General features: G+C 33.3%; 2 protein-coding genes and 1 pseudogene across 5 annotated transcripts; all 3 read right to left on the reverse strand.

Annotated features, from left to right (window-relative positions):
• Nucleotides 1-15,380: 15,380 nt before the first annotated feature.
• LOC105775068 (transcriptional corepressor LEUNIG_HOMOLOG-like) lies at nt 15,381-16,057 on the reverse strand. Its single transcript, XM_052622893.1, has 2 exons — nt 15,917-16,057; nt 15,381-15,615 (listed from the first exon to the last, which is right to left on the reverse strand). The coding sequence occupies exons 1-2, from the start codon at nt 16,049-16,051 to the stop codon at nt 15,439-15,441; spliced, it is 312 nt and encodes a 103-aa protein (XP_052478853.1). The 5' UTR covers nt 16,052-16,057; the 3' UTR covers nt 15,381-15,438.
• Nucleotides 16,058-16,282: 225 nt separating this feature from the next.
• LOC128031943 (transcriptional corepressor LEUNIG_HOMOLOG-like) lies at nt 16,283-16,635 on the reverse strand (annotated as a pseudogene).
• A 3,673-nt stretch (nt 16,636-20,308) lies between these two features.
• LOC105777921 (MACPF domain-containing protein At1g14780) lies at nt 20,309-27,592 on the reverse strand. Of its 4 annotated transcripts, none has more exons than XM_012601441.2 (7): nt 27,053-27,592; nt 24,897-25,135; nt 23,749-23,950; nt 23,585-23,662; nt 23,305-23,488; nt 22,406-22,572; nt 20,309-21,312 (listed from the first exon to the last, which is right to left on the reverse strand). In XM_012601441.2, exons 1-7 carry the CDS (start codon nt 27,299-27,301, stop codon nt 20,623-20,625), a joined length of 1,809 nt encoding a protein of 602 aa, XP_012456895.2. In that variant the 5' UTR covers nt 27,302-27,592; the 3' UTR covers nt 20,309-20,622. The 4 variants fall into 4 exon arrangements, with proteins under 4 accessions (XP_012456895.2, XP_052478856.1, XP_012456896.2 ...); XM_052622896.1 differs by lacking the exon at nt 27,053-27,592 and adding an exon at nt 26,233-26,678; XM_012601442.2 differs by lacking the exon at nt 27,053-27,592 and adding an exon at nt 26,257-26,675.
• Nucleotides 27,593-27,924: the final 332 nt, after the last annotated feature.

Below are 27,924 nucleotides of genomic sequence, written 5' to 3' on the forward strand. Positions count from 1 at the left end.
CACAATTCATATTATTACAAAATTACAATTTTGCCCCTAGCATTTTAACCTTTTACAGTTTAGTCCTTAAGCTCAAAAATTGAAATTTAAATATTTTCATCCCTAACCCATGCTAGCCAAATTTATTATGAACCCATATCAACTCATACAAATCATCATTTCACAATTTTACCAAGTACTTTTACTTGTTTTACAAATAAGTTCTTAAATGATAATTTCATCAAAATCACTTTACAAAACTTGTCTATTTAAAAAAATACTCATAATATTTCATTAAATTCAAAAATCATGTAGATATGTTCATGGAAAAACCTTAATCTTTTAACAGTTTTACAAATTAGTCCCTGGCTAGCTATATTAAGCTACAACGATCCCTAAAACATAAAAATCATTAAAAATGGGATAAAATTGCATACCATGCAAGTAGAATCAAGCTTAGCCAAACCTAGCATGCTCCATGGTGTTTTCTCTTTTAAATTTCGGTGGAAGATAGAAATTAGGAAGATGACACTTTTGTTTTTATTATTTATACTTTAACTTATTAATTGAATTACTAATTTAACCTTTATTTAACACCAAAATTTCATTAATACATAGCCATATACATCCACTAAATTCATTAATGGTCTAGCTACCATCTAAGTCCTTCCACATTAAAGTTTCATAGCTATTTGACACCTTTAACTAATAGAACTCTACTTTTGCACCTTTTACGATTTAGTTCTTTTTTACTTAATTAAACATGCGAACATCAAAATTTCTTGACGAAATTTTTATACAACACTACTAACACACCATATACATTAAAATAATAATAAAATAAATATTTTCACGTTGGATTTGTGGTCTCAGAACCACTGTTCTAATTTCACTAAAAAGGGCAATTACATTGTTCTACTATCTCTAAGGAAGATTTGCCGGTTCCTACAAAATTAGAATACAATGATCCATAGGAAAATATTTCATCTAACCCTCCACATCAAGATGAGGATGAAATATGCTTGGAAGCTAACTCAGAAGGATTTACTTCAAAAGCTCAGTTCGAATCATTAGAGCTATGATCACATGAGTACAAGAAACCCAACCCATAAAGAAAAGAGTCACTCGAGTTAGACTTAACTTTTTGAAAAGACCATTAGTTACTGGAAAGAGTTATATTGAGGGACAGAAGAGATTGATTCAATCTCAAGTATTTGGTCCTAGGAAACTCACGCCTAAATGGTTAAAAGCAAGGATCATGGGTCCCATCTATGGCATTTAGTGGGTGGGACTTGTACCAAAGAAATAAGGTATAATGGAAAATGAGATGATTTCATTAAGGATCATTACGGGTAGGAAATTTTGTATGAATGACAGAAAGTCAAGCAAAGTAAAATAGAAAGACCATTTCCTGCTGCTATTCTTTGATCAAATATTGAATTTAGTTGTTGGGCAACATTGTCTCTTCTTCCTAGATGGATACAATTGGTATGATAAATGACCGTTTGACATCACCTTTGTCAATGACAATAACATTGAGGGAGTTCTCCTCACTCTCTCCATCATTAATTTACTTTTCAATTCTTTTCTCTCTCATTTGAATAAATGACATGCTTAGAAATTATTTTTCTTGAATTAGTACTTTGAATTAATTCTGTCTAAGGAGATTGGAACTTAAGCAGGACAATTTTCTACCCCTCTAACCTTTCTTGGGAATTTAATTTGATGTAATTTTTCGAGAAGAAATTTTTGAAGTAGCCTAAAATGAGTTTTAATCTTTTTTTTATTTTGAGTTTATGTTCAATTTTATTTTTATGTTCGATAAGAAGGTCAAGTTGGCCCAAGGTTTAATCAATTTATTTCTGTCAAGTTTTATTTTAGTGTAGGTAATAAAATTTTTACAGTGTTGGGCTCGAGGCACAGAATAGTGATGAGGAGAAAAATATCCAACACTCGCTACCCCTTCCCTTCGCCGCAACATCACTTCCATATGTTGTAGCAATCTCGAAAAAAAAGGGGATGACACAAATTAATAAAAGGGCAGGAATTTTTTTTTCTTAGTATTACTTTTAAGATATTTTTATTTACTTAGGATTATTTTGTTTTATGTATAAAATGAATTGAATAATTTCCAAACATGAATAAATTAAGCTCAATGCCTCTTCTATAATAAAAAGCAAAGTAGTGTTGTAATGTGAATTAACATATCTAGGATTGGATTGTTAAGAAAGACTTGGTACTTAAGCAGTCTCCATGACTCACCTCGCTTTTTTTGCTATCTTACCTAGTGCTCAGTTCTCATTCATTACTTTGTTTACACAATGAGAACATTCCTTCTTTTTAAAGGGGGTAAGGAAAAATTTTCATGAATTTTAAATTTTTTCTTCAGTATGATTTAATGTTTACACATAAATATGCTAAAACAAAATGATGTTCAGAAAAAAAAAAACTTGTTCATAAGTTAGCTCAAATGCAAAAATGATTTCTAATTTTATCTGAGTTTTTTTTTATGTTATCTTAGGTTATAGAATGATTATATGTTCTTTGGTCTTATGTAGTCTTTTGCCATGAAAATTTAATTTTCTTAGAAATAAATATACATGAAGGTTTAAGTCCTTAGGATTGACTTAATAACTTTCTTAAGGCGAAATCCTAAACATGATATAGGCACATTTTCTTTGGATCGTTTGAGCCTTTCAAGCCTACCATGTGAATTTAACCCTTAAAACCTTAATTTAACCCTTGAAACCTTAGTTTGAGCCTTCAAGCTTATTTTATTGTTATTCACCTATATCATAAGCCATATTACCATCATTTTAAGTTTTATCATATTTTTGCACCTATCTTAACTATACTTGTCTTGGTGAGCAAAGATCAAGGAAAAAGTCAAAAAGATGTATATGTTCTATGTACGTTCAAAGAAAAAAAGAGAAACATCTTTGTTCAAATGTCAAGCAAAAAGAGTAAAATAAATACTCAAGTATTGAGGATATTGTTGGACATAAAGCTTCAAATTAAGTTTGAGGGTGGAAAAACTCGTTAGTAGGAAGGATGCACCTTGAAAGGATCCAAGGCAAAGTTAGGGTTAAGATTATTGAACCTAAAAATTCACTTCTCTTTATCCCTACCTTGAGCTTAACCCCATTCGAACCCTATAAAAGACCTAATGATTTTTTATAAAAATGGCAACTACATTAGTGGAGAGGAATTGCTAAGTTAAACATATGAGGACCATTAATTAAATCCTGTGATTGTTCTTTTAATTGATAAGGAAGCTTTGATTGAATGGTGAATGTTATGTATGACCTTGAAAAGCATGCACTCTATGAATTATGTTAGCATTTCTCTCACTTAGTATAAAATTATGAAATAAAGTTTGCATGTGAGCGACTTATCAATAAAAAGAGTTTTTGAGCATGATTTGTTGATGTATGTTTATGTGCAAAAGTTGATTCTACTTAGGAATTCTATTTAAACTTCTTGCAAGATTGCTTTACCTAAATTTTTGCTTTGCATTACTTGGGACGAAAAATGGATTAAGCTTAGGGTGTCAAAACTCTAAAGTATATAGTTTTTTTAGTAGTTTATGACATCTTTATACTTAAAAATAATATTAATCCTGAGTTTTTTATAGTTAAAAGGGTGAATTTTGTTCATATTAAGAAAAGGGGCACGATTTAATAAAGAATGTAATTCTATGCTATTTTTCATTAAATATGTGCATAATTTAATTACTTTATCTGACATGTTAACTTTGATTTAATTTTTATAGCTGGACCAAGGAATTATGAATGGTTTGTTTGTTAAAACCACATGAACATCAACCTATTTTCACTCCACATGGACAACAACATCAAGGGAATTTGGGTCATAAAGAAATTAATTTGATCCAATATATTTTGTTGTAATTAAAGAACAAGTTTGGCAAGCAGTTGGGTCAGCAAACCGTCCAAGAAAAGGGAGTAAATGTAACACCCCTAACCCGTATCTGTAGCCGGATTAAGGTTACGGAGCATTATCGTACCAACAGAACATTTAAACATAAATTTCATTCACTATCAAGAACATATCATAAGCTAATCATGCATACACATTTCGTCCCTAAATCGAGCCCTTGAGGCCCTAGAAATGCCTTAGAAACAATTCGAGACTAAATTGAAACATCTAAAAACTCTAAGAAAAGTTCATAAAATTTTGGAAGCAGGGGTCACACGGCCGTGGGGCCAGGCCGTGTGCCTCACACAACTGAGACACACATTTGTGTCTCAGGCCATGTAACATTTGAACTAGGGACACACGCCCATGTCCCAACTTGTGTCCTCACTCGTGTAACTCTAAGAGTAGGGTCACATGCCCGCGTGCTAAGCCATGTGTTAGGCCGTGTAACTTACTAACTAGCATAAAAAGGAACCCTCAAATGACACGACTGTGTCACCAAGCCGTGTGCCACACACAGCTGAGTCACACGCCCGTATCTCAGGCCGTGTTGACCTAAATTTGCCTAAAAACAAGCCATTTGCCATGCCAATTCATGCATAAACATTTGAACCATTTGTGCACCACTTTAAGGCATCAAACCCTACCTAAACATACATATGTATATGTCATTCCAATACCTTAAATCAATTACCCAATATGCCATTCAAAGGAACCTCAAATGCATTCAATATCCCTTACCTAAACATGTAAATTTTACCACATTTCAATCATTAAAGCCTAGTTCAAAACTTTCCAAACATGCCACACCTTGACAATTACCATACCATTTCAAATATACAACAAAAGCCATTCCAAACATGCATCACAAGTTAACCAAAATGACACAATCTAGCAAGGTATCCAATGGTACCAAGCCAAGATAACATCCATAACTTATACAAGCCAATTCACCAACTAACTATTTAACAAAATGACACCATTTAGCAAGGTATCAAATGGTACTAAACCAAGATAATATCTATAACTTATACAAGCCAATTCACCAACTAACCATTTAACAAAATGACATTACAATTCAACCTATACATGCCATTATAACCTTGGCCAAAATATTCAAAAACTACTGATATTTATGTTGGATAGTGTGATATATCTCCGACGAGCTTCCAACCCAATCGAGCTTCCGGTAATCTATAACTCATAGGAAAGAAAGTACGTAAGCAATTAATGCTTAGTAAGCTCGTATAACATAAACATGACTTACCATTTCATTTGCATAATGTAAATAGCAAAAGTGTAATACCAACTAAACCATAAGCTTGGCATAATGTCTTTACAACATCATCAAATGAACAAGTTAGTACATTTATACATGGCTCAAATGAATTCATCTGTAACAAGTAATTTACACATTTATTCACATCATTTAGATCACCATTTCCTTTTCATAAGTTCATGATACATTCCACTTGAGAACTTACTGTTTCATTTCCTTTTCATACCTGTTGAACCGTCTAGAATTACATCAGATACTCGGGAAAGCTTACACAAAGTGTGCCTTTACATAACCATAACATTTCCTTTACATCATTGCTCACACGAGCTGTGGAATGGGCCTACTCACACGAGCTGTGGGTCAGAATATAAGGTACATGATGCTACTCACACGAGCTGTGTAGTATTTGCAACAAATGCAGGATCTCAGCCATCGGTAGGACATTCAAGACCAGCACCTGAAACATGAAATCCTTAATGACATGTCATTTTTATCCTACGAATTCCTAAAGTTCAACCGGGACTCAATATCCGTCAATTCATCATAGCATTGATATGTTGATATATTGATCCATTTATATAAAAAGAAATAATAAAAATTCAATTTAGACAACATTTAAGTGATTGCAGTTCATATGAACTTACCTCGACTATTAGGGACGTGAAGGTAAACCGAGTTAATCCGAAGCTTTTGCTTTGCCTCAATATAGGTCCGTACGTGGGTTCTCTTGATCTAAATAGATAATTTCAATCCATTTAATACTTATAGTATTCAATTTAGTCAACATTTCATATTTATGCAAAATTACTATATGCCCTTAACATTTTAATTTTTCAGAATTTAGTCCTTAAGCTCATAAATTGAAATCTGAGAATATTAATCCCTCTTATAGGCTAACCGAATTATTTAGGGACTTAAACCAAACCAAATAAATCATTATTTCATAAATTTAACTTGAATTTTTTCCATTTTACAAATCAATCTTTAAATGCAAATTTCATCAAAAATCACTTTACAAAACTTGTTTATTTATCAACAAAGATTTATAATCTAGCATTTAACATCAATAACAATTCAAAATATACATGGAATAACCCTCAACCTTTAACATGTTTACAAATTGACCCCCAGGCTAGTTATATTAATCTAAAACGATCACAAAAACATAAAAATCACTAAAAACTAACCTAAAAAATGACCACATGCAAGAACAATGCTAGTCGAATCTTCAAAGCACAAAAAATGGTCTTTCTCTTCAATATTTCAGTGGAGAAAGACTATTTGGAAAGATGATACCATCTTTTCTTTGTTTTAGTTTACTTTTATTTATTAAATTACTAATTTAACCCTTTTTATTAACATAAGAATTCACTTAAATTATGTTCATATTTGTCCACTAACCTTAAGAATGGTACAATTACAATCTAAGTCCATTTACTTTCAAGTTTCATATCCATTTGACCCTTTTACCTAATAGAACTCCACTTTTACACTTTTTACGATTTAGTCCTTTTCACTTAATTAACCATGCAAACATCAAAATTTATTAACGAAATTTTAATATAACCTTAATAATATCCCATAGATGTTAAAATAATAATAAAATAAAAATTAACTATTCAAATTTGTGGTCCAAAAGACACTATTTTGATTTCACTAAAAACGGGATATTACAACTCTCCCCCTGAAGGAATTTTCGTCCCCGAAAACCTTACCAGAAAATAGGTTTGAGTATTGCACTTTCATAGCTTGTTTCGGTACCCAGGTAGCCTTTTTTATTCCGTGTCATTTCTAGAGAAATTTAACTAAAGTTATACTTTTATTTCTCAATTCATTAACTTTTCGAGCTAGAATTTTGATCGACTCTTCACTATACTTCATATCTGACTAAATCTCAACATCTACAAAGGATATCACATGTGAAGGGTCTGATAGATACCGTCGTAACTCTGATACATGGAATACATTATGAATGCTTTCTAACTCTAACGACAAAGCCAATTGGTAAGCTACTAGCCCAATCCTTTCAATGATCTTGTACGGCCCAATGAATCGCGAACTAGCTTTCCTTTGCAGCCAAAACAGAGGACTTTCCTTCAAGGTGATACTTTCAGAAATACTTTGTCGCGAACTTGAAACTCTATATCTTTTCTTTTCAAATCTGCATAAGATTTCTAACGATTAGAAACAGCTTTCAAACTTTCACGTATCACTTTGACATTTTCTTCGATTTCTCGAATCAAATCAACACTGAAAAACCTTTTCTTGCTCAGCTCAGTCCAGTATAACAGAGTTCGATATTTTTTACCATATAACGCCTGATAATTGTTATTTTTTGCAAATTCAACCAACAACAAAAATTTCTCTTAGTTACCTTTGAACACTAAAACCCAACATCAAAGCATATCTTCAAGTATCTGAATTACTCGCTTAGACTAACCATCTGTCTGTGGATGAAATGCTGTGCTAAAATACAGTCGAGTACCTAGAGCTTCATGCAACTTGCTCCAAAATCGAGACGTAAACCATGGATCCCTATCAGAGATTATTGAAACTAGCACCCCGTGAAATCTAACAATCTCCAAAATATACAATTCGACCAATTTCTCAAGTGAAAAATCTTTATGCATAGGAATGAAATGCGCGAATTTCGTCAAAAAATCTACAATGACCCACACAACATCTTTCTTTCTCAAAGATAGAGGCAATCCCGATACAAAATCCATCGTGACACGTTCCCATTTCCACTTTGGAATCATCAAAGGTTGTAATAAGCATTTTGATACAAACTCTGAAATCTTTCGTTTCATACTTGGCCACCAGTACATCTATTTCAAATCATCATACATTTTATTACTTCCTGGATGAATCGATAAGCTACTATAGTGATCTTGTAAAATTTTCTAAATGAGATCAGTGTAATAGCTCGTTTTCAGTGAAATCAGAACAGTGATTTTGGAACCACAAATCCGAAGTCAAAAAATTATTTTATCATTATTTTATAGTCTACAGCATGATAGTATTGCTGTATAAAAATTGCGTTAAGAAATTTTACCGTTTACATGATTGATTTGATATGAAGGACTAAATCACGTAAAGTGCAAAAGTTGAGCACTAATAGCTAAAGGTATTAAATAGCTATATAACTTTAAATTGGATGTCCTTATATGGTAATTAGACCATAATAAGTGATAGTGGATGTACATGGCTTGGCAATTGTGTAATTTGTAAAGTTTTTAAGGTTAATTAAGTAAAAAAGTAATTATATGATAAAAATAATCAAATAAAACAAAACCATTTCCTTTTATTCATCTTTTACAACCAAAATTAAGAAATAATGGCAGCTATGGAAACCCTATTTTCTTCAATTAGGTATGCATTTTTGTCCTGTTTTTGATTATTTTTATATTTTTGAGATCGTTGTAGCTCAATCTAGCTAGCTCGAGGACTAATTTGTAAAATTGTTAAACTATTAGGGTTTTACCATTGATGAATATATGTGATTTTTGAAGTTTGGTGATAGAAAATGAATGGTTGTTGTTAGATAAACAACTTTTCTAAAGGAATTTTTAGTGAAATTGTCAAATAGGGACTAAATTGAATAATAGGAAATATTACATGGTGAAATTGTGAAATAATTGAAGTATAGTGCATGCTAAGGACCTATTTGATGTTCAGCCATAGTTAGTTACGTGGGTGAGGACAGGGGCTAGGACACGGCTGTGTGTCCTTCGTTCGAATGTTACACGGCATAGGGTGTTTTCACACGGCCGTGTGACCCCTATTTCCAATTTTTACAACTTTTTCTTAAAATTTCTGTTTTGTTTTAAATTAATCCCAGGTGTTACTACTCAAGTACATATGTAGCTCACTCAATTATGCAAATTCACATTCGATTACAACTATTTAATTATAAATTTCTCTGATAAATACATAAGTGTGAATAATACAAGAACTCAATTGGTATACATAACGAATTTATTTACAACTATGATTGAATTGATGTCCTAGTCTGTTATAATTATTCGGTGTAAAAGACTTCTATAAAACAACTCAGACTCGAATACGCAAAAAAACTTGTTTTGTATGCATAATAGTTCGATACGCAACTCATTTGGCGTAGCCCTGGCATCATATCTCCTAGTGTAAACCCAAATCAATCTACATGTAATATAACACACAAAAGTAAGTTCATGAGAACTTAGTGAGATAAACACCAGTTACATAAATTGTTTTTACACGTCGTATCTAGAAATTCAATTAACCATCTCATTGTTCTTTGTTCTTCAACTGTCTCTAATGAATACCTTCCTATAATTTCATTTTTCACACCATAGATGTCATAACTTATTCTAGAATCATGCATTACCCTCAAAATCTTTGATACATAACTCACTTTCTTCACTCCTCACTTTTGTGATTCCTTAACCATCCCCATTCCAAAGGCCCATACAAACAAAATATTGTTATTCTTACATTCTAAGCCATCGTTTCTTCAAAATCCATGAATTATTTTGTACATAGGTAGAAGATACATTCTTTAATTATACTGTTTGATCCTTACTGGATGACACTCCTTTTTCCTCTAATAATTACAGACAGATAACCTTCTTCAATGTACCAGACATAGCCTTTACTCAGCTTTGTTCTTCAAGTCTAACTTGCCCATACTTTGAATTTACCACATGCTTTGGCGCATTCCAGATTCTCAGTTTTTATATTAAGACCATGCAAGATAGGCCCCAATAACTTATATAGAGCTCATCACAAGGAAAATCATTACATTATCTTATCGAAAGTGTAACATGATACGCCACAAGGACTTTTCATTCAGATTTCACTATAAATTGTGTTCCTTTAGATTTTGTTGAGAATATCATTCTTTCTTTCAAGGTCTGCCACAGAAGTGTTTTCTTCAGATGGTTGCCACAATGGTCATGCTTTTGTGTGCGCCACGAAGGTGTTCCTTTCATCATTTGCCACATGGACTTTCCTTTCCTTAGATCACCATAAAGCCTTCCATTTCATAGATTGTCACAAAGGCATACATTTTTTGGCGTGTTTACGATAGGGATTCGCCTAAACTCACATTTCGTGAGGTTTTCCCCTCATCGTCCTATGTCACGCAGAAAAACCCGTTAGGTAATAACCTTCATTTATTTCTTTCCATATGATGTCGTAACCCACCAGCTAAGTTCTTACACAGTATGGTGTAATGGCCATGGGCTTTCCTTACAGAGATCGTGTTTAAAGTCCCGACGAACCCCTTTAGAATCCACCATGGTGTACAGGCACAAACACTTAATAGATTTTTCATACATTAGCACCAAACTTAACATACATCTCGTCTTACACATTCCAGACATGTTCTTACAATCATATCTTTTACTCCAGCTTTCTTATCACATACTCTACACTTTTCAGATTCTTACAATCTATACATGCAAATCTTATCCAACATTCATATATCAACATACTCATCATATCATCCTTTTCTAATCTTAGTTCATGGTTCATACGATTCTTCATAGGAGTATCTAGAATAAACAGCATACAACTTACAGGAGTCGGCCTAGGGACTCACTTGACAACTTCAAATAGCAACTTGGGCTTTAGATCCAGCACTCAATTAAGGACTGTAGCAACCACTTCCTTATAAAATAAAAGATCACCCTTAAAACCCATACAAATAACCTTTACAATCATTTAACCCCCATACAAGGCCTTACTTCTCTATTCACTCATACAAATCTACTTAGAGCCATAAAACTTACCTTGGCATGGAAATATTACTGATAAAATCTAGGATTTCCGATCCAGTTTAAAGGGATACTTCAGAATCCTCTAACCTTAGATTTTATTATTTTGGAAAAAGAAGAAAATAACTCCCTTTAAACTTGAAGGCCTATTAAAATAGTCCAAGTCTTTATTGAAACTTGACAAATGTCACATCACTATGGAATTATCTTATCAAAGTCCATAACTTCCGAGAAACCTAATTGAGTATTTCCCCTTATCTTTAACTATATTAGCTCACATTCGATTAACTCCTAACCAACTTACCTTGTAACTTAACTTGCACAGTTCCACTAAAAAAGGGGCACATCAAACCTTTGACATGCACTCAACCCTCAATATCTATTCACTTTTTCACTTCTTTATTCCAACAAACCATAGCAATATGGCATGGAGCCCTCATAATCTTAAACATATAAATGTATCTGCCCACTCTATACGCCAGAAATGGGCACTCAGACGAATACCACTACGCCAATCATACTGCTAAAAGACTATGCTAAACCTTGTGCCTGCCAAAGTCAAAGCGTTACATCCCTTATCCCCTATATATAAGCCCAATCCCAATGCTTGAGAGATCATTGAACACGCACACTAAGAACACTTAGAACCTTCTTCCCCAACCAAATAAACTTTCCAAGCCATCACCATTCCCACTAAAGACAATGGCTCTTTGCCTCAATCCAAGGTGACCCATTTTCATCACTGTCATACACTCCCCTTTGTTGATTCTACTTGTCAACAAAACAACTAAAGTAGTTTTGCACCCTTCCTTATCTTTTTGCACAATTAATATTTTAATAATTTTACCGTTATATTTCATATTCCATTCATATAGATCATGCATGTCAACGGTTTGATCGTTAAAATATTAAAGTAGTTTAACACACTTTCGAATATTTTTGTACAATTAATATTTTAATTCAATTTTCATTTATAAAAATAAATTAGTACAATTATTTTTAATTCATATATAATTTTGATACTCTAGAAACTTTATATATACAATATGGTTACATTTTACATATTTTTGAAAAGGGATGATATATTTTTTTGCCCTTGAACTTAACAATTAGATCCACTTTGATAATTGTACTTTAATTTTTGTTTACTTTGGCTCTTGAACTTGGCAATTAGATCAATTTTGTTCCCTAAACATGGGTTCTATTAAAATTTGATGAATTGACCAGTGTTACTGAAATAGGACTGAATCAAATAGGCTGAGAACTGATCGATATAACGGTTCAAACAAAGAGGCTGAATCGATTGACTCAGAAACTACTAGAAATTGATAAAAATAAAAAATTGAGACAAAAATTGACAGTGAACATGTTGAACCGGTTTAATAATTTTATCTTTATTTTATAAAAAATTTTACGATTATTTATTTATTTATTTTTGGTCTAGCGATTGAACTAGTCGATTTTTGAATTGAGTACCAATGGTCTGACTTGTTCAACAACCCGTTCAGTTATTAAAACACTGAACGTGATGATGTGGCACAACCTTAGAGTGTCACATCATCAAACTTTTGTATCTTTGAGCAAACTACACCACAGGTCACCCAACTATGGGCCTATTTCATTTTTGGACGCTAACTATAAAGTTTTTTTTTTAATTTGGTCCCTCAACTAATGAAGATTTTTCTTTTTCCATTTTCATCAAGTTTTGTTAAGTGTCTAACGAGAGGGTAATGTGGTAATCAAAAAATGATATAATAACAAATTTAACTCTCAAATTTTACATATTATATCGATTTAGTTATAATTTTAAAAAAGTTAACCCTCAAATTTTACAAATAATCTCAATTTTATCCTAACTCTAAAAAATTTTAAAATATATATATAATACATAAATATTTTTCAAAAAAAAAATTAAAAAAAAACCAAACAAAATTCATAACCCAGATCTGCAAAGGTTTCAAGTAGCTACAAAGGTGACAGTTGAGTAGTAGATCCAGTAGTAGATGAAATGGTGGCTGGGAGGGAAACTTGGTTCCAGACGCAAGTTGTGGTTTCATTTTGGCAGATAGGAGATTTTTAAGAGGCCTACATAGTATTTTTTTCATTTTGGGGTTCATGATCCTTACTTGTTCTCTTTAGATTCATCTTTGGTGGAGGCAACGATGGTAGTGGGGTGGAAGAAATGGAGGAAGAAGGTAAATATTTAATATTTTTATATATTTTAAATATACGTTTATTTTATATATTTTTATTTTTTAAATATTGTTCTTTATTCAAAAACCTTTTCTTAAAATTTTTGTATATTCTTTAAATTTATTATATTTAAAAAAACTTTTTATGTACTTTTATATATTTCTCTGACTTTTTAGAATTAGGATCAAATTGAAACCATTTGTAAATTTTGAGAATTAATTTTATTTAAAATTATGACTAAATTGATATAAAGTAAAAGTTGAGGATTGAATTTGTTATTATACCAATTTTTAACTGCCATGCCACCCTTTGTCACACTTAACAACACGTAATGAAATGGACAAAAATTCTCAATTAATTGGATAACCAATTTAAAAATTCATATTAAGATGACTAAAAGAAAACTGACCCATAGTTGGATGACTTGTGATGTAATTTACCCTAGATCTTTCAAGTTCAAAATCCAAAATGTACCTAATTACAAAATTTAAGCAGCAAAATGGAAAAAAATATAAGTATTAAAGTAAATAAATTACCAAGTTGAGAGACAAAATTATATTATCGTTTTTATTTTTCTTTTATTTTTAACTTTTGTAATACCATTTACAAAACCATAACTTTTGGCATAATTTTAATAGTATTTAGAAGTATAGAATTTTTTACTGACCTTTTACATAATGTTGATGTGCATTTACTTGGAATATCGGAGATATATTTTCTTATTTCACAAATATTCTTAAAAGATTAAAATAATTTTAAGATTTTAATATCCCAAACCTTATAAGATAACCTTTTGTATAACTTTGCAAACCTCGGATATTTTTCACATAGTTTTATTAAACGTGGATATAACTTTAGTACCATGCCTAAAAGTTCTAATAACATTTAATATATAATTTTATACCAAAATAAAAATCATCTAAATATATAGATAGACCAACAGGTAGGCAATTAATAAATAGATAGGGTTGATTTGAATTATCGGAAGGGTACAAACAGAAAACAAAGAAATGCAAGGGATTATGGATATAAATGTAATCCACAATTTATAATAATGCCTTAAGCTGATGTCTCTCTGTGTGTCTAAAGTGCCAAAGCCAACCATTTTCATTTCTCAAATTAAGTCACACTTTGACAGATTTTATTCTTGGATAATAAGTCAACTCTATCGCCTACATAAATGTACATATTAAAATGTCTATATCAGAGCAATCCCCAAGCCACAACAAAAATTACCTGTGTGTCTCTGATGTTTGAACAAATTCAGAATGTATAGCATTCCCACAATGCAACACTGCAAACCCGCCATTGATGAGTTATGAAAAACTAACAATCCACATTATTAAAACCTTGTGAAAGAAATTAGCCCAAAGTAAATCAACCGAAAATATCGAACTAAAGGAAATGGAAGAGTTGCTAATGGTAGATCGGATCCACCTAAAAGGTGGCTGACACAGCTATTTCCATATTTTGACGGATTTGTCGTAGCTGGCAGAGGCAACCATCCCTGTAACTTGAGACTGTGTCAGGGCTGATATAACACAGTCATGGGCCGGAATTGTCATACACGTGTTCTCAGCTCTGTTCCAAAGCTCCAGTGACTGCAAAAGATAGAAGCTTAGGAGATAGTCACAGAACAATGAAGGTAAAAAATACCGTATCCGAAATAATACAGACAGCTATCCATGAAATGGAAATAGAGCCATCAATCATCAACTGCAAGGAGTCGAAGAGTGGGTGAAACAAATGGCAAATGATAACTTAAGAATACGAAACGACACCTGATAACCACTAACAACCAAGAGAGCAGGAAAGCTAGGATGAAAAACACAAGATTGAAACTTGTTCCCACTAGAATTGAGCTCATGAATGCACTCTCCCTAGGCCAGCGACCACACTCTAACAGAATCCAGACTGACAGATGCTAAAAAGTCTCCATTTGTGTCCCAACAAATAGAGTGAACCTCTGTATTGTGCCCCTGAGAGTAAATAAAATTCTCCAGATGAAACCATACCGTGTCGAAATTGGTTTCACTATAAATGAGGTAATATACTCTTCCTTTAAAAAATTTACATATTTAATAAAATTTCTACCTGCAATAACTGTGCTCTTCTGTCAGTCTCAACATCCACAATAGACACAACAGTCTCCGCTGCCGCAGCTAGAAATTGTCCTATTCTTGGTTGAAATCTGACATTACTGCAGCCTCCCTGCTTCAATCAGTGGAAGTAACTTAGATGAAAAACATTGGATCCAAAAGAACCTGCTGCACTAATAAAATAGAACAAAGCTTAAGGATCTAGAAGGCTAGCCTCGGAGATACGAGTGCAAGAATACTGATTGATGTTCCAAAAGCGAATCTCACTGTTACCATCACAAGAGCAGAAAAGATCATTCTTCTTAGGGTGAAAATCAAGGGACATAACTTGTGCCGTATGCACTGTAAATTTCCACATGCAATAACTTGGCTGCAAAAATAACAGAAAACAAGCATCCCTGATATGAAAACCCTAAAATTCACCAGCATTGAACAAATTAGAATTGGTAGTCTTTTCTGTGACTATAACAACTTTGTGTTTTGTCTTCAATCAAACAATGTCAGAACTAATGGTGTAAGCATTAGTTCAGCATAGACAATAGCAGAATGTGTAGTAGTCTAAAATCTAAATGTAAAACCGGAGGGAAGACTACCACAAAATAAAGGGGCGAAAGGGCCCCATAAGAGAGAATTACACACAAATGCAAAAAGAAAGGAGCTAGAAGTTATACTTGTGCAGCATCCCAAACTCGCACTGTTGCATCAAAAGAAGATGTTGCCAGCTGAGTGGAATTTGGTCTGAAGCGAATATCAGTTATAATATGAGTGTTTTCCTCAGGTGTGCATTCAGTTTTCAGAGTTTCCATGTTCCAAAGAACAGCCTCCTGACAGGAAATTGACAAGCATGACCATCATTATTCCACACTTCCATTTAAGGTTTTTTTTTTTTTTCCGATTAATCATAAATATTCCCATAAATATTCTGCAAGGATCCAAGTCATTTATGGAAATAAAACAGTCAATGACAAAATAATTGATAATCCTAACTTATGCTGCATGCTACATATGAAACTTCGTTCCTTATATGCTACAAATCTTTATACTTTCTTGTCATGCCCAGCACTGGCCAATAGCTTTCCATCAGAAGAGAAATGAAAACAGGTGACTTTGCCATTGCTTTTACGTATTAAACCAACTTCATTGAAGCCAAAACCTGAAATGTATAAAACAAGTCATTACTGTGGTCAATTTGAAGAATAAAGAGTGCTGAAAGCATGAACTCAGATGTTACCCTTTGAAGTCTCAGTAGCATGTTCAGAAGGATTTCGTTTTAGGGTGCCAAACAAATTCCCCCATCTCCATCATCATGTGAGAGAAAAGACTCCATATTGTCGTCCAAGGAGCCAACATCTCCAAAATGTTCCATGTCCTCCTGCAATTGCAAATTACATCATAAGCAGGCTTTTGAAATGACTTGTTCAAGGCTAGGTTTGAAATCTGTACTTACATAACAAAGGATTAGGAAACAAAACCCTAATGAAAACATGCTAAGAACAAAGTTTCATGTAGATATGTTCAATCTTGCCACATTCTTCAAAGAGAGTGTATCAAGATCTCTCAATAGCCTCAAAAGTCAAAACCATTAAGAAATCAAAATATTCACTTAGGAACAAAATATAGCCATCCGTTAAGCCATAACCAGATTCCAACCGAAAGGATAGAGAAACCCTGATATTTTCTATACTACAGCATGAGCAGCTCCAGAATGAACTCTAGCATGAATAACATAAAAATGCCGTACTACAATAACAATATTCATCCTTAGTCATGTAAAAAAAAACAAAAAATTAAGAGAACTAAAAAGAAAAAAGTTATGCAAGATTCTGAACAAGTTCCGTATTGCTAAAGGATGATGTGTCTCTGTTGGAACAATGAACAAGGATGAATGAAACAAGCAATTTCTTGAGCTTGAAGGCTCGATACTTGCTGTGCAAACAAAACAGAATTGAGCTTAAAGAACTAAAGAAAACAATGAATTAAGAGAGTATTGGATGAACAATTCTTCGATGAATTTTTCATTAACTTGAAAAATGGCATAATGCCAATACATATACCAGACATAAGCTGGTCAAAGAGAAACAAAATGATCACCTAAACACTACCTACTAGCACTAAGTACATTAAAACTTGTTAAACTTAACTTGTACACTTTGCAAAGCTGATTTATCAGCTCAAACATTACCTAATTACATCAAGTACATTGACAACTTAGTTCAAATCAAACTAAGTAACGAAAAAAACACTTGAAGTAACCAAAATGAATCAGTAGCATGAGCTTCTGTTGCAACTGCATGGCTCGACAGCTTGGTCAACTCCTTGTGCTGCATGGAAGCCAGCTTCAACATTCCTCCTTGGCTTGCATGCTGCAAACTCCCAATCTCATTCTCAAATGCTCGAACCTTGACACACTAAAGGGCTTTGTCAGGATATTAGCTAGTTGATCCTCAGAACTGCAATGAATCAGTTTCACCTCTTGAGCTTGTTCCATTTCCCTAACAAAATGAAACTTGATCTTGAAGTGCTTTGTTCTTCCATGGAACACTGGATTCTTTGCAATTGCAACAGTTGACTGGTTATCACATCTGATCTCTGTTTCTTCCCTTTGGTGTAGATTCAAATCTACCATGATGTTTCTTAGCCAAATGGCTTGGTTCACAGCACTAGTAGCTGCTACATATTCTGCCTCAGTGGTTGATTGAGCAACTACTATTTGCTTCTTTGAACTTCAACAAAAAAGAGCTGAACCAAGGGTAAACTGATACCCTGAGGTGCTCTTCATATCATCTATCGATCCAGCCCAATCACTATCAGCATATCCAAGTAGCTTCATGCTATTAACTTTGCTGAACATCATTCCAAAGCTCAGTGCACCTTTGATGTACTTGAGAACTCTTTTGGCAGCTTGAAAATGCTTCTCATTACAGCAATGCATGAATCTAGATAGCAGACTAACTGCAAACATAATGCCTGGTCTAGTGGTTGTCATCCAACTAAACTTCTGTAGGTTGTGTCATCTACCTTCTCGAAATCACCTTGGCTTGACAGCTTCTCTCCAACAGCAATTGGAGTGCTTGTTGCTTTACAATTTAATATGGAGAACTTGTTCAGAATCTTCAAGGCAAATGCCTTCTGACTTAGGAAGATCCTTTGCTGAGTTTGAGACACTTCCATGCCAAGGAAGTAGGACATTTGTCCCAAATCAGACATCTTAAACTTTTTCTCCATTTTGGCTTTGAAATTAGCCAGCATTTCATGACTTTCTCGTGTCACCAGTAGGTCATCAACATACAGGGACACTATGAGTTGTGTTTCATTGTCTTCCTTTTTCACATACAGGGTTGGTTCACTGATGCTTCTCTCAAACCCCATGCTAGCTAGGTAGCTATCGATTCTCTCATACCAGGTTCTTGGTGCCTGTTTTAAGCCATATAAGGCTTTCTGCAGCTTGTAGACACTATCTTCCTTGCTTGCTAATTTGAAACCTTCAGGCTGTTCAACATAGATTTCCTCATCAAGAAAATCATTGAGAAAGGCTGACTTTACATCGAGTTGATGTATCTTCCATTGCTTCTGTGCAGCCAAAGCAACCAGCAGCCTAATTTTATCAAGCCTGGCCACTGGTGCAAATGTCTCAAAGTAGTCAATGCTATACTTTTGACTGAATCCCTTCACTACCAGCCTTACTTTTAACTTGTTCAGAGTTCCATCAGCATTATGTTTGGCTAGAAACACCCATTTCACTCCTATAACCTTCCTGTTTGCTGGTCTTGCAACTAGCTCTCAGGTCTATTTCCAATTTAATACATGCTATACATACAACCAACATACGTCACATACCCAAAACACACATGTCATTTCATACCAGAATCAGTCATTCAAATAACCAATCAACTATGCAACTTTGCAAACATGCCATTTAACTAGGGCTTGATACGTACTTAATTCGACCACCTTAAATCCACTCACTTAGCCATTTAACTAAGTCTGACCAGCAAGTTTAATCATTGTTTATAACATTAAAAATATTATTAAAGCTTTCAAGTTAACAAGAGATGACCCACACATTATTTTTGCACTACTACAACACTATTTGTGAAACCCACAATTTCTCCTCAATACCTTAAATTGAACCTAAATTAAATTTTTTTTATCGAATTAGGCTGTTGTAAAAATAGCCTAAAAACACCCCTTTAAGGGTTCAATCAAATTAGCATTACCATAAGAATTTTCATATCCAAATTGGCTAGGCTACTTACATTGATTTGATGTGAAACATGTGTGTGAACGTCTAACGGCTTCACTGTTGATCTGGGGAAATTAAGTCAGTGCCTAAAACCAAAAATTACTAAATAATCAATAGATAAACAACCGTTAAAAACCTTGATTTCATCATTTAACATGTTCCCTATTAACCCTCAATCAACCGCACTTACACTTCCCGATTGTCAAATCTAAGTTGGCGAACAATTAAGATCGAATTTTCCTAAGTCACACATGATCAAAGGTTGATTAGGAAGGATTTAAAGAGATTCAAATCTTGTTGTAAATAAGAGACAAAAATAATGAAAATAACAGCCCCCTATTGAAGGGTCTATGATCGGCGCACCACCACCATTGGCGGCCAAAATTAGAGCTTAATTCTGTGAATTCTTCACTGAATATTTTGTCATCAAAGTCTTTGTTCTAAGTTCAGTTCATAGCTATCAGGGTAAGCCTATGTCTTGTTGGGTTTAAGATTTTACAATATATCCTTAAGTTGTATTTTTTTTTAAAATAAATAATAAATAAATTACCATTTTGGAGTTAAAATATCCTTAACCATATATCTCTCCATCCATATATATATATATATATATAACCTTCAATTTTTCATTTTTCAATTCTTTTCCAAGATAAATAAAATCAATTTCCCCAATATTATAATGATAAAAGATAAATATAAAATCAATTCTTAAAAAAAATCAATATAAAATGAATCTGGGTATAACTAAAGAAAGGAGCAGCTAAGCCAGTTTTCAGTCTTTATTATCAATATATCAAGGCTTTTCATCGCTTCCATGCTCTTCAAATATAAGCTTTTTTATTTATTATTAAAAATAACAAATATGGAACTCTATGAATGAACTGAATGTTTCTTTTCTCTTTCTCTTAGTCCAAAAATAAAGAATTAATAAAATTATAAGCAAACAAATCAATGACAATATTCATTTCTCGACTTTGGGCTGCAACTTAGGTGGTCAGAATGGCTCAAATTTGGATATCACTACACCACTCTCTTACTTGTACAAAGAGATTCAAACCAAAAATCAATTCAAACTATATGTGTGTGTATATATATATACCAATCACACTCTATATGTACAATAGAGGCCGATGGTCATGGATAGTCCAACAATGCAAACTTTACTTGCAAGCTAATCTTACCACCCTCATTGACTAGCTTGGCTGCAGTTACCAACCAATGTCCCGGAGCATCATGTGGACCACGCACAACCTCAGACATGTCCATATATTTTAGTAGTTTTTTAGAGCGAATTGGTGCAGGTGGACCATCAGGATATACACCTGAATTAAGTGCAGTTGGAGCTTGCTTTTGTTGTCCGTTGACTGTCCGTTGAGTGACAGTAAAAGTTGTACTAAGATTTGTAAGGAAATTGGCCTTACGAGTAGTTTCAGGTGCAACTGCCCACTCGGTCTTCCGGATAGTGCAGTTGGGTATATGAGTATACAGCAGACGGAGATGCAAAACCGTCTTTGCCCATTTCCCTGTGCAAAGAAGCTGTGCACCGGTTACGATAAAAACACCACTTGAGACTTCTTGCAACCAGTTAGGATCATGCTTAACTACAGATGTGCAAACATTTGAGTATCTCTTCCACCTGACTGGCTCTAAATATTGATCGCTGGGCCTATAGTCGTCTGAACCTCGCCATTGGCATGGCCTGCCGGATGTTGTCATCATATTTGGAAGACTTGAGAGATGTTGCACATGTAATGCCAATCGGTTGCATTTTTTTCCTTCCAAGTACAAACGAAGACCAACTACTGGTTTTAGATCACTTGAAACCTGCAATTGTACAAAATATTTAAATTTATTTTATAGTAAAACTGTCTTTGTCTGCAAAGAATAGCTAAAAAAAATGGATGAACTTCGATAGCAATTCGGAGGGGTGAAGCAGTTTAAACATATATTTATACATGTAGCACATCTTCATGGTTATGCATACATGCCTACACATGTATATCTACATGTATATCTACATGGAGGAGAAAGGTAAACCACATATAGATGTGTTTATAAAACCAGGCAAATTCCACCACAGATCCATATTTAAAAATCTTTTTGTTCATATTTTACCTTAAAGAATACTGAAGTGTGTTTGTTGATAGTTGTTACTGCTAAAAATTCAATTCAAACGTTAATTTCCACTTCCAGAACTCAAACTATATTTTCTACTAGATTATCAGACAACTTTACCATGAAAAAAATGACCATTTAAATATTAAAGATGTGTTTATTGTCGCCAACAAAAATTTCAACGTAATTTCTTTCCAAGAGTAGTAACTCAACTCCACTTCCTACTATAGGCTTTTACCAAGAAATTTTGGCATTTTAAATATAATAAGGTGACTACAGTCTACATCAAATCTACTAGAACCCTGCCAACATTGTTAGTACCAAAGATGTGCAAGTCATACTTAACAGTGCCATACATACTGGTTTCAAGCAAAACTGGTGCAGTAATATCAAATCTACTAGAACCCTGCCAACATTGTTAGTACCAAAGATGTGCAAGTCATACTTAACAGTGCCATACATACTGGTTTCAAGCAAAACTGGTGCAGTAATATTAAACTTACTTTTAGGATTCTCTGTGCTAGCAGTTTGTTCATGGAATTTTAGTTAAGTCCAGGTTCAGATGCTGTCATGTGCTTTTAAATTATATTGTGCATTGCTTATAGAAAGAACGTATTAGGTAATGAATTAGTGAATCTTCCCTTTGATTTCAGGAATTATAAACTTTGGATCTTTCAAGACTTCTGTTCTAGATGAGAAGAGGAAGAATAATAATTCAGGTGACAAGCCAATATGATGATGAAAACAATAAAACTAATAAGCCAATTATTAGAAGACAATGCTTTATGAGCTGTTTGACTACCTGTGCACAGCTGACTTGTATCTTAGGACCCAGGAAAGCGAATTGCAGGGAAGGGCAAGAAGATTTTTTCCTCTGATGCTTAAGAGGCAGTTCACAGAACATAGGAGCCCATTGTCGTGGAACTTGAAACTCCAAGAAATAATGTAAGTCCTCTGGAGCAGGCTTGTCTACACAGATTCAGCAAGTTAAAGAACTTTACTTTCGCATAAAACTAGAAATATATAAAAGTATGATAAGATTAAATGATTTGTAAAATTATTGTTAAAAATAACAAGAGTAAAAGTCCTCAAACAGCCAGTACTTAAGGCCAAATGTTCATTTTCCTTCAGCTTGATTTTTTTATTTTTTAAAAATATTCAAGTTGCGTACATATTTTATTTTTTCCTACCAAGTATAATGTTAAACGAATACATTCTATTATGCTAAATTTCTTAAACATAGCATTGACATGTCAGATTCAGACAGCGGGATATGCGGCATATTTTATTTCCAGCAGGGACACAACAGAGGGTAGATCTTTCCCTTAGACCTTGAAGCACTTCCTCTCCAACTAAACATGCCTCAAACTTCAGCGTCATACAAAATATAAACAATCGCAAAAGAAAGTAGTCAAACATATTCTTCAATTGAATTTGAAAACAAATTTTTTTGACAACTAATACTTGAGAAAAATTAATAATTTTATATAAAATAAGATTTTTTTATGAGTTTCATGTTTTATTCTTTCCAACCAAAAATCTATAAACTTATCATAGTCTTACCCCAAAACTGTTACTCTAGTCAAGTTATTCAGTTAATATTATTTATTAGAGAAGAATTCCAACCATCACCAAAACCATATTTGAAGCAAAAACACAGAACTGAAGTTATTTCCATTCGTCAAGCACAGCAGTACTTACAACGAAGATACAAGTTGATCGCATGGCTAAGATACCCACTTCCTGGAATCCCAGTCAGAAGAGAAGTGATTGGTACAAACTTGAACAAAATTCCTTCTGGTTTAGTAGGTACAGTCTGGAGCCAGTTGGAGTGATTATGCAAGAGCACATTTCCTCCCCTTTTTGAAGAAATGATAGTGAGTCCCTATTTAAGATGAAAACAAAGGAAAAAGAAATAATTTATGGATTCTAATGATAAATTAAACAAAAAATCAGAGTAACACTCAAGTTCTAGACTCACATCTTTGCTTGATGTTTCCGCAATGCTGGCCAGCTGCAAGGAGTTGGACTTGAATATGTGGTTAAAGACCTCGGGTACCTGCATAAATAAATGGAATTTAGAAACAATACTGTTGTTTACCAAAAACACAAAACATCTCTTAAATTTCAATGAGATGCTAATACTTTTTGTTTGCCATCTCTTGTTTTTCTCTGCAGTAATGAAGGGCTTTTCCCATCTGAAAACATAACATCTCCAAGATCCTCCAAATACCCCCTGAGCTCAGAAGAAGGAATTGCAGAGGAATAGTTCTGTCTGACACATAGCAAATCTTGACCACCAACAGCCATGCCGACTATTATGTGCGTCCCATATGTCTGTATGAACCTGCCTAATACAATTTGTTAGATATGTACTGCATGAAACCAATAATAATGATACTAATAGATGCCAAGCAACCAAAATAATTCATGTTTTTCCCGGCTAAATTAGACACGGCATTATGTGGCAGAAAATTTGATCAGCACGAAATTTACATGTACACACACAATATATATATTTGTATGTGAATGTAAGGAAACTCCCAACCCCCTTATTTTACCATTGGAAAGTGATATTCTAACCAAAAAGTTTGTAATAAACCTCTTAAACATTCGTGTTTTAGTTCAAATTCATATTTGTTATCATGAGAGCAGTACCCTGGCTCAAAAAGAAACAGATGAAAGAAAACCAAAATGTGATACATAAATCATGTAGGACAGCTAGGGATGATTTCATAGTGCATGAATGCATGGTTTCCTAGGTTTCCAAGGACCCTAGTCATGGGTGCAACCTTACAAGAGAAGGGAAACTATGAGCAGAATTGTGAACTGTTAATTAATGTTAAGGTTGCAAGTTAATCACATAGTATTCAAGCTGAAAATATTATGGTAGATGATAGAATGCAAGCATGTTGAATAACATGGTCAATCAAAAGGATTGCACTGCTTTGGGAGGAAACCGCTGAAAACATAACATTTTCTAAACCACAAGTATTTCATGAGAAAGATGAAAATGAGTATTACGGCTCCATCATCATCTCATAATTTAATTACAAATTGATGGCATATTTTTTCAAGCATACAGCCACACAGTCAACCTTAACCAGTTGAGAACCACAAATAATTCTGCATAACCAGCAATGCCTTTCCTTTAATATAGGCAAGAGCGTAAAACAAACAATCGGCAGCATTCATTCTTATGCAAACAGCCTCCACATAATCCATATGATTTCTCATTGATACGTAATGATCAAAATGCCAAGAAACTGCAAAACAATGTATCAGAAACATACCTAGACAATGCTTCTGGATCCCAGTGAGATGGAACAGATTTCTTAACACTATCATGTAAAACAAGTGGAGATGCTGTAAGGTGTAAATGATATAACGAAATAAAGTAACCATCAAAAGCAAGATTTTTGGTGTCTGCAGCATCATGAAGCCAGTCTCCAGTCAAATCAAAAATTGTGTTAAGATAGCCTGAAGGAACTTTTCCTTGTATAGAAGATTTCTGATTAAGAAACTCAGACATCTACAAGGGAAGAAAGATTTGGGGTCAGAGAAAAGGTACATCATTGATACAACATTAAATAAACTAATTTCAACCTCTATAATGCTCTTAACACGTACAGCATTTAACATATATAATCTTAGATGGTTTTCATATTAAATCTCTTTTTTTTCTTTTTCACTTTCTTCATCACTAAGGTTTGGGTAGAAACCCTTTCAAGATTTTTTGACAATAGGATTTTGAAGTAATCAAAGTGTATTAATATCAGCTATTACTAACAACTGGTACAGTCCCTAGATCATGAAGCAGCTATCAGGAACTCATGAATATAGTTACTTTTTTTACTTCTGGAATGGAGGTTTGCTTTAAGTTTAAATTTTTAATATCTATTTATTTCAAACAAAATTATTAAAGAAGAAACTATTACAAAAAAAATAAACATTACTAGCAGACTGAAAACTCTGATAAATGAGCTTCAAAATATGAAAGTTTTTCCACTGCAGCAGTCCATAAATGTTAAATGATCAAAAGGGAACCACTCTATATTTAAGTGATTCAATCACTGAAATTTTTCTGTTTTACCTACCAAAATCTATTAATTTCAGCATCTCAATACCAACACTAGTGGACTCCATTCAGAGAAAAATGCTTTCACATGAAACCTTAATAATTAGTAACGGTATCTATGGCGTCAGATTCTTTCCTATCTCATTTCATTTCAGGGAAGTAGGTAGGACCAAATTCAAATGCACAATTCTTAATTAATGTCGAAGAGAAAATTATTCTCATTTTTTTAAACAGGATTAACTTTGAGCTCAAACAAAAAATGCTCTTTAAAACATGAATCAGGCAGAAACATCATATCCCAACTCTACTGATATTCCCAAATCAAGATTATGCTTAAATTATGAATCAGCACATAAAAATATGAATAAAATATAGAAGTAAATTGTTTCTTAAATCAATTGACACCATTAGTAGAGAATTAGCTAGAGATTAACTCTTAACAGAGCTCTAGACTTTCAAAAAGTTGAGTCATCCCAAAACATGCTCAAATCACCTAAAGCTCAAAGCTTATTTTAATAGCAGAGTGTGGAGAAATAAGCATGGTGTAAAACCATTTTTAAGACATGAAAGACAACCCTAGAAATCCATCCTTCAATATCTCTACTTCTTTCCTTATTGATAACAAACATTCCAGAGGAAGAAGAGGAACTCCAAATGGTGAAAGTTGCATGAGTCAATTAGCCCCTTCCCACCTTCTTCACTTGTATGGTTGTAAAAGAATATTAAAGAAAAATCTAATTATCCATTCAAAACAACCCAATTTATATAGGCACCATTAAATACAAATCCCATCATGCATGCAACCTAACTTTGTTTTCCAAAAAAGAACTTTGAAGTTTCAAAAAAGATGCACTTAGTCAAAAGAGTTGAATATACAAGTCTATCCACATGTGACAAAAAGGTAACTTTTGATCCCACCATTTTCAAGGCTGATTCACCATAAATTAATGCTTATTTATAAAACAAAAAGTTGTGATTCAATTTTCAAAAAACATATATACTTGGGAAAGAAAATGTTCTCAGCAATAGCAACTTTGCAAACCACACTAGTTAAGGATTCAGATCAGGCATTCATTAGCATTTCCCATGGTCAAAATTTGTATACTTGTTCGATCCCGCAAATTTCGGAGACTTCTAGAAAAGTTTTTAGACTTGATATAAGTTGGTCATTTCAACTATTACTATCAAAAATGACAAAACACAAAAAAACCTGATTCACCCATGAATCAGCAAACTGATACAATCTAAGTTTGAGGAGGGGAAAATATGAATTGGGTATCTGAAATAACATCTTAAACACATAAAAAGAAAAACCCCAAATATTTGATCAAATAAACAAAAGAGAAATAGAAAAAAGAAAAGAAAACAGACCTGATTGAATTCAAGAACATCAGATTTGAATCGAATACGATCGCCTTTATCAAGACGAATATCTTGAGAAACATCTTTGATAGTAAAAACACCTGGCAATACAATGTCTCTTTTATCGGTTTCATCAAGCACCACCAACCTTGCTCCTTTAGCATATTTCAACCTGAAATCTCCGCTAATATCAAAGCCTTTTCCCAAAGCTTCCATAGCTCTTACCTCAATTGGCTTCTCACTTCCCTCCGTAACCATTCCTTTTCTTTTTCTTTTTTTTTCACCTCTGCTCTGCTAGCTCAAAGACTTAAAACAACAGCAACAACTTCAAAATTGTAGCTTTGGATTGTAGTGTTTCTTAAAGAAAGAAATAGTATTTGTACAAAATTTGACCGTCAGCTTTATTATCGTAGGCCACTTTAGACTATCATAAATGGATATATATATATATACACACACACACATACATACACATGATCCACCAGGCAGGAAGACAAAAACAAATTGAGTTTACTTGTGCGTTGAGGGAGAAGAAAAGGTTATTTCTTTTCAACTTTCTTATGAATTTTGTATAGAATTGAAAGGGGAATATTTGAATATTAATATTAATATATTTGATAAAACTACGAACGAGGAGATTTCCGGGAAAGGGAAAAGTTTGTGGAGCGCCGTAAAATTTTTGTTTTTATTGGTATTTATTTATTGTCAATTCTTTTATTATAATATCAGTTTTTTTGTTTTGTTTTGGTGATGCATTGATTGTATATATTAATATAAATAAATAAATTTAATTATTTAATATATTTGTATTTAAATATAATTACAGTTAGATTGATATGGTAACCAAAATTAAATTTTATTTGAATTTTTTTCTTCAATTA

The sequence above is a fragment of the Gossypium raimondii genome, chromosome 10, assembly GCF_025698545.1.
Source record: "Gossypium raimondii isolate GPD5lz chromosome 10, ASM2569854v1, whole genome shotgun sequence".
Lineage (NCBI taxonomy): Eukaryota > Viridiplantae > Streptophyta > Magnoliopsida > Malvales > Malvaceae > Gossypium > Gossypium raimondii.

Coding starts and splice junctions, on each gene's coding strand:
- LOC105775068 (XM_052622893.1), bottom strand. CDS start 16,051: ATGGAAACTCTGAAAACTGAATGCACACCTGAGGAAAACACTCATATT. Junction 15,616..15,916: donor GAGTTTGGGATGCTGCACAA/GTATAACTTCTA, acceptor TTATTTTTGCAG/CCAAGTTATTGCATGTGGAA.
- LOC105777921 (XM_012601441.2), bottom strand. CDS start 27,301: ATGGTTACGGAGGGAAGTGAGAAGCCAATTGAGGTAAGAGCTATGGAA. Junction 25,136..27,052: donor ATGTTCTTGAATTCAATCAG/GTCTGTTTTCTT, acceptor CTTCCCTTGTAG/ATGTCTGAGTTTCTTAATCA. Junction 23,951..24,896: donor GATCCAGAAGCATTGTCTAG/GTATGTTTCTGA, acceptor TGTATTAGGCAG/GTTCATACAGACATATGGGA.